General features: G+C 31.9%; 2 protein-coding genes across 6 annotated transcripts; both read right to left on the minus strand.

Moving 5' to 3' along the window:
- LOC104760938 (MATH domain and coiled-coil domain-containing protein At3g58210-like) lies at positions 1-2,803 on the minus strand. Of its 3 annotated transcripts, none has more exons than XM_010483933.2 (8): positions 2,648-2,803; positions 2,029-2,129; positions 1,787-1,877; positions 1,486-1,634; positions 1,203-1,381; positions 841-1,108; positions 593-756; positions 1-435 (listed from the first exon to the last, which is right to left on the minus strand). In XM_010483933.2, the coding sequence occupies exons 3-8, from the start codon at positions 1,874-1,876 to the stop codon at positions 278-280; spliced, it is 1,008 nt and encodes a 335-aa protein (XP_010482235.1). In that variant the 5' UTR covers position 1,877; positions 2,029-2,129; positions 2,648-2,803; the 3' UTR covers positions 1-277. The 3 variants fall into 3 exon arrangements, with proteins under 3 accessions (XP_010482235.1, XP_019095412.1, XP_019095411.1); XM_019239867.1 differs by having other exon boundaries at positions 1,486-1,645; XM_019239866.1 differs by having other exon boundaries at positions 2,029-2,138.
- Positions 2,836-3,922, minus strand: LOC104760937. 3 transcript variants are annotated; one of them, XM_019239868.1, is made up of 4 exons: positions 3,638-3,922; positions 3,325-3,434; positions 2,959-3,181; positions 2,836-2,874 (listed from the first exon to the last, which is right to left on the minus strand). In XM_019239868.1, exons 1-3 carry the CDS (start codon positions 3,785-3,787, stop codon positions 3,082-3,084), a joined length of 360 nt encoding a protein of 119 aa, XP_019095413.1. In that variant the 5' UTR covers positions 3,788-3,922; the 3' UTR covers positions 2,836-2,874; positions 2,959-3,081. The 3 variants fall into 3 exon arrangements, 1 of the variants encoding a protein (XP_019095413.1); XR_002036385.1 differs by lacking the exon at positions 3,638-3,922 and having other exon boundaries at positions 2,959-3,126; positions 3,255-3,427; XR_002036384.1 differs by lacking the exons at positions 2,836-2,874; positions 3,638-3,922 and having other exon boundaries at positions 2,965-3,019; positions 3,089-3,126; positions 3,255-3,427.

Below are 12,082 nucleotides of genomic sequence, written 5' to 3' on the forward strand. Positions count from 1 at the left end.
TAAATAACTAATAAGGTCTTTAATGATAACGCATACACCAGAGTAGTCATACATGCATGGTAGCTAGAGATAATTAGATTTATCCTAAACATAGATAGAGCGTTCACATCACATTCAATCGCTACGCATAAAACAGACTAGTCATACATGCATGCATGGTAGATAATAATAAGATAATCCTAAACATAGATAGAGCGTTTAACTTCACATTCGATCTCTACGCATAAAACAGATTAGGCAAGTCATACAGACGGAGAGAGGTAGCTAAACAGATACCCTAAAAGAAGGGGTCGTTTTTGATGGCGTTAACAACTTCGCACTCCATCTCTACATTCAAAGTATCTTCATCGTCCAAGTAACCCTCCTGAATTTCGGCTAAAGGCATGGACTGAGGAATGCCCCTCCCTGCGTTCGAGGTCATGACCCAACCTTGATCTACAAAACAAGCAAAGTGTGTAAATCACGTTAGTTATAAACTTAAAACCACTAGGTTATAGTCAATGTATAGTAGTAGGACATCTGACATCATCAGTTAAGAACGCATAATGAAAATGTCATCCGCACCGACAATAAGCGATATTTTTTTACTTACGCCATCCTGACAGGTTTTTCGATCCATGTGGGTCTAGAATCTGCAGCTGTGCTCGCACCATGATCAGCTCACCCGTCAATAAGTTTTCCCCTTCAGCTAAATGCACATAGCTGGACAATTGGTCGCCTGCCCTAGAGTCTCCCTTTGGATACACGGTTAGAGTCCTGTAAAAAATTATTTGTCCACTTGTTAGAAAGAGTTTACAATTATATCAAAAAAAGAAAAAAAAGAAACATTCATAGACTCACCACTTTTTTTCTCCCATTTGGAAGGTTTTTGAGACGTAATCACTCTGTTTCAGAAGAGAGAAATCCCTAACACCCCAAGAGAATTTGTGAAAAGGGAGGTTTTCAGCAGCAGCGACAGGTGATGGAGCAATCTTCACATGAGCACCAAACTCATGTTCTTCTCCCTCCAAGATGTATCCATTGGCAGGGTCACTGAAAGCCTCAAGTGGAAGAACTTGAGAAACTCCCCAGACCGTTCTTGAAGAACTGAATTTCTTTACTTCCACATCTACATGTTTATACGTTAAGGATGTTATACGCATATCACTGATGCATTCATAAAATATATGTTCATACGACAGAGAGAGTAGGCGCATACGAACCTTGAACTGAAAGGTACTTATTCTCTTTCTTGTTAAAGACAAAGAAAGAGAGATAAGCAGAGACCTCTGTGGGTGGTGCTGATGTGGATGAGAGGCAGCTCTTGTCAAGTTCCACATACATTGAGACAAATCCTTTTCCATTGTCTTCTTCATTTCCTTTAGGGTACACAACCAATCTCCTGATTTTCATAGTTTTGAGATAGATCGGTTATAAAAAGACAAACTTTCTTACTTAAAGTGATGAAAGATATGAAATTTTTTAGTGTAGAACAAGACCACATACCAGCTGTATCCACCAGACGAGAAAACAGAGGATTCGTTTCTGTTGTCTTTGACAGTAGTAAGCTGAGAAAGCTTGACAACAGAAGCAAAAGGAGGAAGATGATCTCTCCAACTCCTCAAAACGGCAACATCTGGTACACTTGAACCCCTCTACACAACAACTAAGAGAGGGTTTTTTGATTTAGAATTTTCCCAAATACTAATCAAACCACACAAAGCTACAGAAAGTTTTGAACTTTATGTTCTTTAAGACTAAGAAGAAGAAGAAGAAGTTGAAAGCTTGAGAAAAAATTAAAACGAACCTGAGGGAAAGAAGAAGAAGGAGGATGATTTGCTCTCCAATTACTCATCATAGCAAAAGCTGATGCAGCAAAATCCATTCTTCTATCCATTCTACACAGTTTATACAAAGACAAGTTTTTGATTTAGAATTCCCCAAATATGAAACGACGTACACACAACACACAGAGCTATAGATTCCAGAGAAGCTGCCAAACTACAGAGGACAAGGTTTTGCGAAAGCTTGAGAAACATTCTGACGTACCTTAAGAGGCAAAGAGAGACGACGAGACGAGACGGAGAAGGAACTGAAGAAGAGAGAGCCTTTGACACTTGTTGAGTGTTCAGCGTCGCTTACAGAAACTTCTGGAAGCTCTCAACAATCAACATTTTCTAGGGTTAGATAGGTGTGCGGTTTTATATGTGTTAAAACTATTAGTGGATCCCTTAGAAAGCCCAATGCAATGAGAAGTCCATTAGTCTACGTTATTAGGATTTTTATCAAATAGAGAGATACATACATATTATAATTTGTGTTTAGAACATAAAAATGTATATTGTTCTTAAATTTGCTATTTGGAGATCAACTTTTATTATATACCAATTAAAGATTTACTAAGTTAGGTATTCTCCACTTACATTTTCCACTTTTAGTTTCTTTTCACAATAAAAATCTTCATAAAATATCTAATTTCTTACTTCATAAAGGGTAATTAAGCAAATATGTTAACATTATTTTAATTAATACAAATTCAAAGCTAATAACACTTTTTTAGATACAACTAAAAATTATACCTCCAATGGTAAAGTTCTTAAATTTTTTTAAAAAACGTACTTGCTTTAAAAAAAAAAGGAAAAAGAAGAAGTAGAGGACATAGAGTCACCTGAAGTTGGTGTTGTTGGTGCTGACTACAAGATTGAAAATGCTCTCCGGTTGTTGGTGCTGACTACAACTCATGACACCAAGCATGACACCATGACACGAACCATGAGGTTGAAGTTGATGTCGGCTAGTTGGTGCTGTTGCTCTCGGCTCTCGGTCCTAGCCATACATACAAAGACCTATGCAACTAGCAAGTGACGCAATCGCGGCAGTCAACAAGCCACCAAACTGAGCAAGAAAAGGATATGTCAGCTGCATCAACTAACAAAAAAACACAAACCGGAGAAACAGAGGAAACAAGAGAAAGCTTACAATGTTGGGATATTTGGTGCGTGGTTCCGTTACCCCAAATAGAAATTCTTTTTTTTTTTTTCTGCAAGGTTCTAGTGATTAGTTTTACATTTTAATGACATTGTGAATACTCTAACCATTCATCTAGTACCTGAACACTACAACATCACCACGCGCAAACTTGTAATCCTTGAGGCAAAATTTGTCCACAAGTACAAAATCATCATCACCAACAATTGAACATCTAATAAGAAAATAAGAATGGACAAAAAATGCAAGAGTCAACTTTGAACCAGTTTTGGCAAAAGGACACTCACCTAAATAAGAATCTCCTCTCACTGGAACAAACGCTACAACATTTATCTGAAATGGTAAGCCCTATGGTACCTCCAGCGAATGATTTCTTTGCCACCTCCCATAAAAGTTTCTGGATTCCCATGTCTAAGATGACCTACCTTAATTATGTAATTCTCAGCAAAAAAGAAGCATAGAACCATCTGCAACAAAATCCACAAGGCTCGAGAGTTGATAAAGCTTTTAAATGATGTTTTCTAATACAAAATGACATAATCTATCAATTGCATCTTACAATCATCTTTAAATAACCTTAAACTATGCTACACTAAGTGAACTAAACCTAATCGATTCATGGAGCTGCAGCTTAAGTCGTTTTGCCATTTTAAGATAGATAAAATCGTACCATCAGAAAGAGATTGGAGCATCGAGAGACAGATTGAATCATTGACCATTGATTTGGTTCACCAAACTCTTCCTTTGCAGATCGTGACCAACCAAACTCCGATTGTAGATGATGACCAGCGGAAGATTCTCCTCTAAAATCTAACGACATGGCTGATTAGATATGGAGATCCTTTTGTTTCGCCATCGGAGATAACGAGAACAACATCGAGAGAGAAAGAGAGAGAGATCGAGAGGGAGAAAAGAAATAAAAAAAATAAAAATTCACGCGCAAGTTTTTTAGTTGTTGCTTAAACTCCACCCATTGGACACGTGCCCTAAGATATCTCCTCTCAAATATATTAGGTAAGATATATTTCTTAGCTTCCTTTTTTTTGCTAACAACTTTGTTACAATACTCCATGGAGTCTGACATGGACAAATATGTAAATATGTATCTGACATGGAGTCTTTCCACATGGACAAATATGTAATTATTTTCCACAAAAAAAATGTAATTGTAATTTATAAACAGATGATTATCGAAGTGATTATCCATCTATATGATCCTATCTTTTCATATATTTTATTTTACAACAATTGTTGAGTTCACTCCTAAAATGAATCCCTTTGTCTACTTCTTATAATTTTAGTCAATGATTTGACATGTTATAATACATTTAAGAACCTATTTATTGACCTGCTTATAAAATAAGGAAACAAAATCTGTATACACTATTATAAAATTAAAAACTTAAACTGCTTATTTATAAACCCAAGCCGATATATAATTTCATTCTAATTGTAAAATCTAAACCCTAACCACTATCTTATTTGTAAACTCAAACCGACAATACTTTCATTTTATTGTAAAATCTAAACCCTAACCATCTCATTTGTAAACCCAAACCGACATATAATTTCGTTCTAATTGTAAAATCTAAACCCTAACTATCTCATTTGTAAACCCAAACCGACATATAATTTCGTTCTAATTGTAAAATCTAAACCCTAACTATCTCATTTGTAAACCCAAACCGACATATAATTTCGTTCTAATTGTAAAATCTAAACCCTAACTATCTCATTTGTAAACCCAAACCGACATATAATTTTGTTTCAATTGGTAAAATCTAAACCCTAACCACTTCATTTGTAAACCCAAACCGACATATAATTTCATTTTAATTGTAAAATCTAAACCCTAACTACTTCATCTCTAAACCCAAACCGACATATAATTTTGTTTGAATTGTAAAATCTAAATCTTAATTACCTTATTTGTAAACCCAAACCGATACATTATTTCATTCTAATTGTAAAATCTAAATCAAGCCAATATTTAACTTTTCTTAAAAAAAATTATACAGAATTTGTTTCCTTAATATGTATTATTTTTTAATTTAATTTTGATTTATTTTTTTAAACAAAATAATGTATAGCTGATTGGTTGAAAAGGAAGAAGTGAACAAAAAGGTTCACCCTAAGAGTAGGAGTGAACCTAAGTATTTTTCTTTTATTAATTACTTAGCATAGGAGTAACTTGATAGACTATATATATGTGTTGTACGAGAAGAAAAGTAATAAGAAGGAGAGAGAGTAATTTTCTTTCACTCACCTATCGTCCCTCTCCCACAAATATTATAGTGTATATATTTAATTAGTTATACATACATATATACACACATATACATATATAATATAATAATATTATATATTTGTATTATGTTTTATAACACGTTATCAGCACGATGCTTCTACCGTTTGAGCTTTTATGAAGTAAATAAGTTTATATTGTTTCAATTATGTTTATAGAACATAAATATTATAGATATCATGAAATTATGCCTTTTCCGGATTGATCGTCATAAGTTGTAGACGTTGCCTCTTTTACGATCAAATCTATAGCTAAATCATATCCAGATATATCGTTAGATGGTAGGCTTTGCCTCTTTTATGATCAAATAAAATCTATGTCTTTTTCGGATAGATAGATAGTTATATGGTAGGCTTTGCTTATTTCCAGATCTAACAAAAGACTATGTCTTTTCCAGAAAGATCATTAAAAATGGTAGGGTATACCTCCTATATGATCAAATATGAAGACTATGTCATTTTCTGGATTGATTGTTATAAGTAGTAGGTTTTACCTCCTTTGCGATCAAATATATAGTTATGTTATATCTGAATTGATCGTTTGATATATGGTAGGTTTTGCCTCCTTCACGATCAAATAAAAGCTATGTCTTTTCCGGATAGATAGATCATTATATATGGTAGGTTTTGCCTCATTTACTATCATATATAAAGCTATATAATATTTGGATTGATCATTTGATATGGTAGGTTTCGTCCCTTCTTCACGATCTAACAAAAGGCTATGTCCTTTTCGGAAAGATCGACTTTGCCTTCTATACAATCAAATATAAAGCTATGTCAATTTTGGACTGATCGTTATACATATAGAAGTTCTGCCTTATTAATGATCAAATAAAAAGCTTTGTCTTTTTTGTATTGATCGTTATATATGATAGGCTCTGCCTATTCTACGATCAAAGAAAACTTATGTCTATTAAATTCTTATATATAAGGCTATAGCTCTTATTTTATTTTCTGAATTTATATGTTTGTTTGTAAAGAATAATTATATGTGTTATATAAGATTTAAAGAAAATTAAATGTCTTTATAGTCAAAAAAATATATTTCTCTTATGAGAATATATAAAGCATGTGTACATATATTTTATACAGTGCAAAGTAATTGGAAGGTTTAGATGAGTTATTCTCTCGATTTCCAAAGACATGAGATTCATAATTATCGATGGCTAGTGTTCTCCAATGTCTCAAAAAAACTCATGGATATTTAATGACATTTTGTCTTAATAAAATTATTATGTTGAGACTATAAATAAATATGGTATCGCAAGTTCAACCATATTATACACATGCATGTATATGATTATATCATGCCAAAACAAAGATGACAAAATGATAGTAAATATGAAATTCCCTAATGCTTGAAGCATAGCATTACCGGTCAAGCCATCCTGGTCATTTCTTGAAATTAAAAATCATTGAGAATTTGTTTGGAAAAACAAATAGTTCTTTTAAAAGTATTGCATGCCTCCATGAAGTTGTAAGCACTGCACTTCAATTCAGGTAACATCTAATTTATATTAGTTTATTTAAATTTGTTTAAAATTTTATTTATTGTTTATGGAGTCGATGGTTATATACCTCCTCCTTAATTCTATAGGAGGTATATGCTTCCAGAATCAAATAATGTTGGCCCATTTTCTATCCTTTTAGATAAACAAGCTCATTGTATATATACGATGGTTTGATTTCTTTGATAGATCAAACCCCAAATATAACCGATCTAAAAATAAAGGTGAATGGAAGTAAAATTTATCATCTTGAGAGGGGGTGATACTTATCTTATAAGGATCTAAGATGATAGACATAACCGAATTCGTTATGTTGTTGATCCTAAAGTGGGATTCAGTACGAGATGGATGAACTCCAAGAGTTATCATCTCGAGGGGGAGAAGTAAAAGAATCCCACATCAACAATAAGTCGATAAACTTTGGTGAATTTGACACCCCATAGCGATATAACTATGGTGGAGTCATATCCTATAGTTTATCACATATATATGTGGCATGTGGTAAAGTAAAACATCCATGATGTTCAATCTTGAAATGAGCTATGATAAATCGTTCATAGTGCAGCTCTAAGAGATTGCAATGTGGTTCTTGGTGATCTAATGTTTTGCATGTAGTCAATATTATATATTTATAAAAAAATATTTATCCCATGTTTTATATTCATGGTTGGAGATCAAATATTTCTCATTTTGAATCTTATGAGTATGTAATACATATATTTTAAAATGCTCCTCCACACCGCATAAAGATATCATCCACAGAGGATGAAATATAGAGAGGCAGGAGATGAGTCTCCGCTCTAATAATGTTAAAGCCATCTTATGAGAGATGTGCCTATTGCAAAATTTGCATATCATCATGTTAGATGATAAAGTTCCCAATCATTATGGGAGAATCATTCAACAGTTTTGGATCTTTGGACAAATGAATCTAATGAATATGAACTTGAAAGTTCAAAAGTTCAAAAGTTCAACAGATCACTATTACAAATAGATATTGCAAATCAAATGCAAAAAACTGTTGGATGAGACTTCATATAATTATTGATCCTCACATAAATGAATATGAACTTGTAGTTATGAGAAATCTCACATCTTATCAAGAAATGCTCCAATAAAAATATGTCTCTAATGAATGACATACAAGTCTATGACACATAAGAAACGTGATAGACTACTTTGCTTCCTAAGATAAATAAAATCATCAAAAAGAAAAAGGAGCAAATTAAAAAGAGGATTATACTCTCGATTCTCGAAAGAAGAGAAAATGAACTCCTAAAGAGGAGTAGATAGACTCATTAGGAAGAGCTAATAGACTCCTAGAGAGGAGCACATAAACTCCTAAAGAGAGCAAGATACTCCTCAAGAGGAGTAGAGAAACCGATTGATATGGTTAATAACAAAATCAGGTACCTGAATAAAATTATTTATATAATGATTAAAGAGATCTCAATTAACCATGTCACTACGGGAAATATGGAACCAAAGACATATATGTCGACAATAAAATGATATAGCGCAAATGTGATTAATGAGAATCATAAATCTCTGCTATGTGAGCATATAGAGATATTTATTGGCCCATAAAAGAGGTAGTCAAGTCTATATAAACTCATATGAAAATGAGTCATTTTTGGACTAGTGGTCGAAGCATCAAAAGGGTGTAATGATATATAACAAAATGTTGTGTCGCGCCATGTTTTGTTAAAATACCCTATCAAATAAAATGGATGCTATATTAATGACTTGAAATATTCCTCATGGGATGCTTGTAAGAGCTTATCCCGAAAGATATATGAATATATGATATCATAATTATTTTTTCGAAAACTCATAACAGTGATGATTTTGAACATCATCAAAACTCTTGAAGAGTTATTTGGAATAAAATATCTTGGAAAGACAAATATGTCTCCAGATATTACAAACTAAACATCTATCGAAATAGATGTTATATTAATCACTTCTAAAGGAAGTCATATATATATATATATATAGATATAGTCATATAAGATCATATATAAATGCTGACAAGTATTTATATATTTTCTGAATTGTGCATAGCATTTTCTACTAATCTCTTTGCAGCATATACCTCATTTTCTATGAGTAGTTTTTGAGATGAGTTAAAACGTATGTTCTATTGCAAAGGTATGATTAACTTGGGCTTAGTATATTTTGGAACCCCCGATTTTGGTTTAGTTGGTTTTGCAGATGGAGGATTTGTATCGTTTCATATAAAAATATATCGCAAAACAACGACTTCGTGGAGTTTCAGTGACAGACTTTGGTCGTTGCTTGTTCAAGTCATGTCAAAATAGTTGTGCTTCATATGCCATATCAAGAATCCATAATGGTTCATATGATTCCCAAATGTCAACCAATAGTTACCCGCCTAAGACTGGAGGCTCGTAACATGTTGGCACAGAACTTCGAACTGAGTGTTCGATCAACATCAACTAGTTAATTCTTGTTGAGACGCATTAGTAAGACGCAACTAAAGTAGTCCATTAGCAACACACAACTAAAGTAGTCACCAAAGGCAACAACATTGTTTGAAGACTGTTGCATATGTCACCCAAATCAAAGGAAGATACACCAAAAGCGACAAACACAACATATTCCTCTCTTACACTCAAGATAAATTCGAGAAGAATAAGAAATTTGATAGCAAGTACGTCGACTCAAGTAGAAATGTAGCAGAGTTACTTACAAAGGTGTTTTCTGCTACTTCATTCAAAATGCATCTTCAGAGATCAAATGCATTTTTTGAAGATAATACTTCCAGGGGGAGTAATTTGATGATTTGCGTGCCTGCACTCTTTTCCCTTTTCATGGTTTTTATCCCATTGGGTTTTTCTATGAAAATGTTTTTAATGAAGCAGCAAATAACAAGAAAAATATCAATCTCAAAAAGAATGTCAATGGTGAAGGTCTATCTCTTCAGAAGAATGAAGAGAATGATCGATATGGATCATCTACGGAAGATATGAAGAAAAGTCTGCTCGTATTTTCCAAGCAAAGAATGAACAGTATAAGTCATCTACGAAATCTATGACGAAAATAAGAATCGTCTGCTCTAACAAGAGATTGTGTCACTGTACTATTTTTCCCTTATCATGGATTTTATCCTAAATGGTTTTTCCATGATAAAGATTTCAACGAGACAATATGCAATACATAAACGGTGATAAATAATCAGTGTTATAAACGGATAATTACCAAAGTGATTATACATCACTTTGATCATATCTTTTCATATATTTTATTAATTACTTAGCATAGGAGTAACTTAATGATCAAATTTTTGATAGACTATGGGTCTGAATAGTGATTGTGGTCGGAGCGGCCAAATCCGTCAGCGGTTTAGACCGCCCCAAAAATAGGGCGGTCAGCAGACTGATGCGGACCAACTCTATTTGTATACAAAAATGGTCCGCAGTTGGTCGCAGCGGTTTTCTTTCTATTGTCTTTAGACCGTACCACTGCGGACTGTATTTGATGAATGGTGAATAAAAACTGGTCTAATCCGATGATGGATTTGTCCGCCTTGACCGCTGCAACCATTGACACCCTATATATTTGTTGTAGGAGAAGAGAAGTAATAAGAAGTAAAGAGAACAATTTTCTTTCACTTACCTCTCGTCCCTCTCCCATAAATATTGAGAAATACTTAGGTTCACTCCTAGGGTGAACCTTCTTGTTCACTTCTTTCTTTTCAACCAATCAGAATCTTCTATACATTATCTTGTTTAAAAAAAAAATCAAAATCAAATTCAAAAGCAATACATATTAAGGAAACAAATTCTGTATAATTTTTTTAAGAAAAGTTAAATATTGGCTTGGTTTAGATTTTACAATTAGAATGAAATGATGTATTGGTTTGGGTTTACAAATAAGGTGATTAGGGTTTAGATTTTATAATTCAAACAAAATTATAAGTCGGTTTGGATTTACAAATGAAGTGGTTAGGGTTTAGATTTTACAATTAAAACGAAATTATATGTCGGTTTGGGTTTACAAATGAAATGGTTAGGGTTTTAGATTTTACAATTAAAACAAAATTATATGTCGGTTTGGGTTTACAAATGAGATGGTTAGGGTTTAGATTTTATAAGTAGAACGAAATTATATGTCGGTTTGGTTTTACAAATGAGATGGTTAGGGTTTAGATTTTACAATTAGAAGGAAATTATATGTCGGTTTGGGTTTACAAATGAGATGGTTAGGGTTTAGATTTTACAATTAGAATGAAATTATATATCGGTTTGGGTTTATAAATAAGCGGTTTAAGTTTTAATTTTATAATAACGTATACAGATTTTGTTTTCTTATTTTATAAGGATGTGAATAAATAGGTTCTTAAATGTATTATTAGATGTCATATTCTTATTGGCTAAAATAAGGAGAAGTGAACGAAGGGGTTCACCTTTGGAGTGAACCCAAGAATTGTTCATAAATATTATAGTGTATATAGTATACATACATATATAATATAATAACTAAGAGATATCCCGTGCTTAAAGCACGAATCAACATTTTTTAGACAAAATTATGATATGATAATAAAAATTATTGTTATATATCTTTAAAAAAATATATTTTGTTTGAGATAATATTTATTTTTAATTGTTCTATAAATTTTGATATGTCTTTTTTAATACTAATTATTTAGAATATTATAGTATTTTATTTTATGATGTATATTACAGTTTTATATTGTTTGTTTGTTGTATTTGCATCAATATTTTGTGAAATATGAAGTAGTAATTTTAATAATTGTGAGCCAATAAAATTTATTTATTTATCAACTATAGAAATTTAGTTTTACCAACCTGCGAATGTTGAAATTAAAAAAAAAAACATATTTTCCATAGATTGAGTAATATATCTTTTACATTAAAAGAAAAAAGAGTAACATATCTTTGTTTTTTAAAATTCAAATCACACCATATGCAGAAAAAATTCTGCATATATATTAATCATAAGTATTATATAAAAATTCCAAATAATCTGTATATTAAATAAAAGAAAGATTATAGGAGAATCATAATTTGAAATCTTAATAAAATCTTTGAAATCTAGTTATTAAAAATAATTTTATTGTCTACTTGGATATAAAATCTTAGTTTTAGAAATTCTGATTGGTATATATTTTTAAAAAAAAAATTATTTAGTAATTTTTGTCCATAATTTTATTAGAGAGAGAAAATAATATTTTTTAACTAATAATTATCTGTATTTTAAAAAAATCTTAGCTGTTAATTTATTTTTTATTTTTTCAAGTCTAAATTAGTTTT

The sequence above is a fragment of the Camelina sativa genome, chromosome 18 (genome assembly GCF_000633955.1).
Source record: "Camelina sativa cultivar DH55 chromosome 18, Cs, whole genome shotgun sequence".
Taxonomy (NCBI): Eukaryota; Viridiplantae; Streptophyta; class Magnoliopsida; order Brassicales; family Brassicaceae; genus Camelina; species Camelina sativa.

Bases quoted from the DNA above. Each gene is read 5' to 3' on its own strand.
- LOC104760938 (XM_010483933.2), bottom strand. From the start codon at position 1,876: ATGGATAGAAGAATGGATTTTGCTGCATCAGCTTTTGCTATGATGAGT. The intron at 1,635-1,786 runs GTTCGTTTTAAT...GTTGTTGTGTAG, and splicing joins CTTCTTCTTCTTTCCCTCAG to AGGGGTTCAAGTGTACCAGA. The intron at 1,382-1,485 runs GTATGTGGTCTT...TATGAAAATCAG, and splicing joins TCGTCTGGTGGATACAGCTG to GAGATTGGTTGTGTACCCTA.
- LOC104760937 (XM_019239868.1), bottom strand. From the start codon at position 3,787: ATGTCGTTAGATTTTAGAGGAGAATCTTCCGCTGGTCATCATCTACAA. The intron at 3,435-3,637 runs GTACGATTTTAT...ATTTTGTTGCAG, and splicing joins GCTCCAATCTCTTTCTGATG to ATGGTTCTATGCTTCTTTTT. The intron at 3,182-3,324 runs GTACCATAGGGC...TTTTCTTATTAG, and splicing joins AAAGAAATCATTCGCTGGAG to ATGTTCAATTGTTGGTGATG.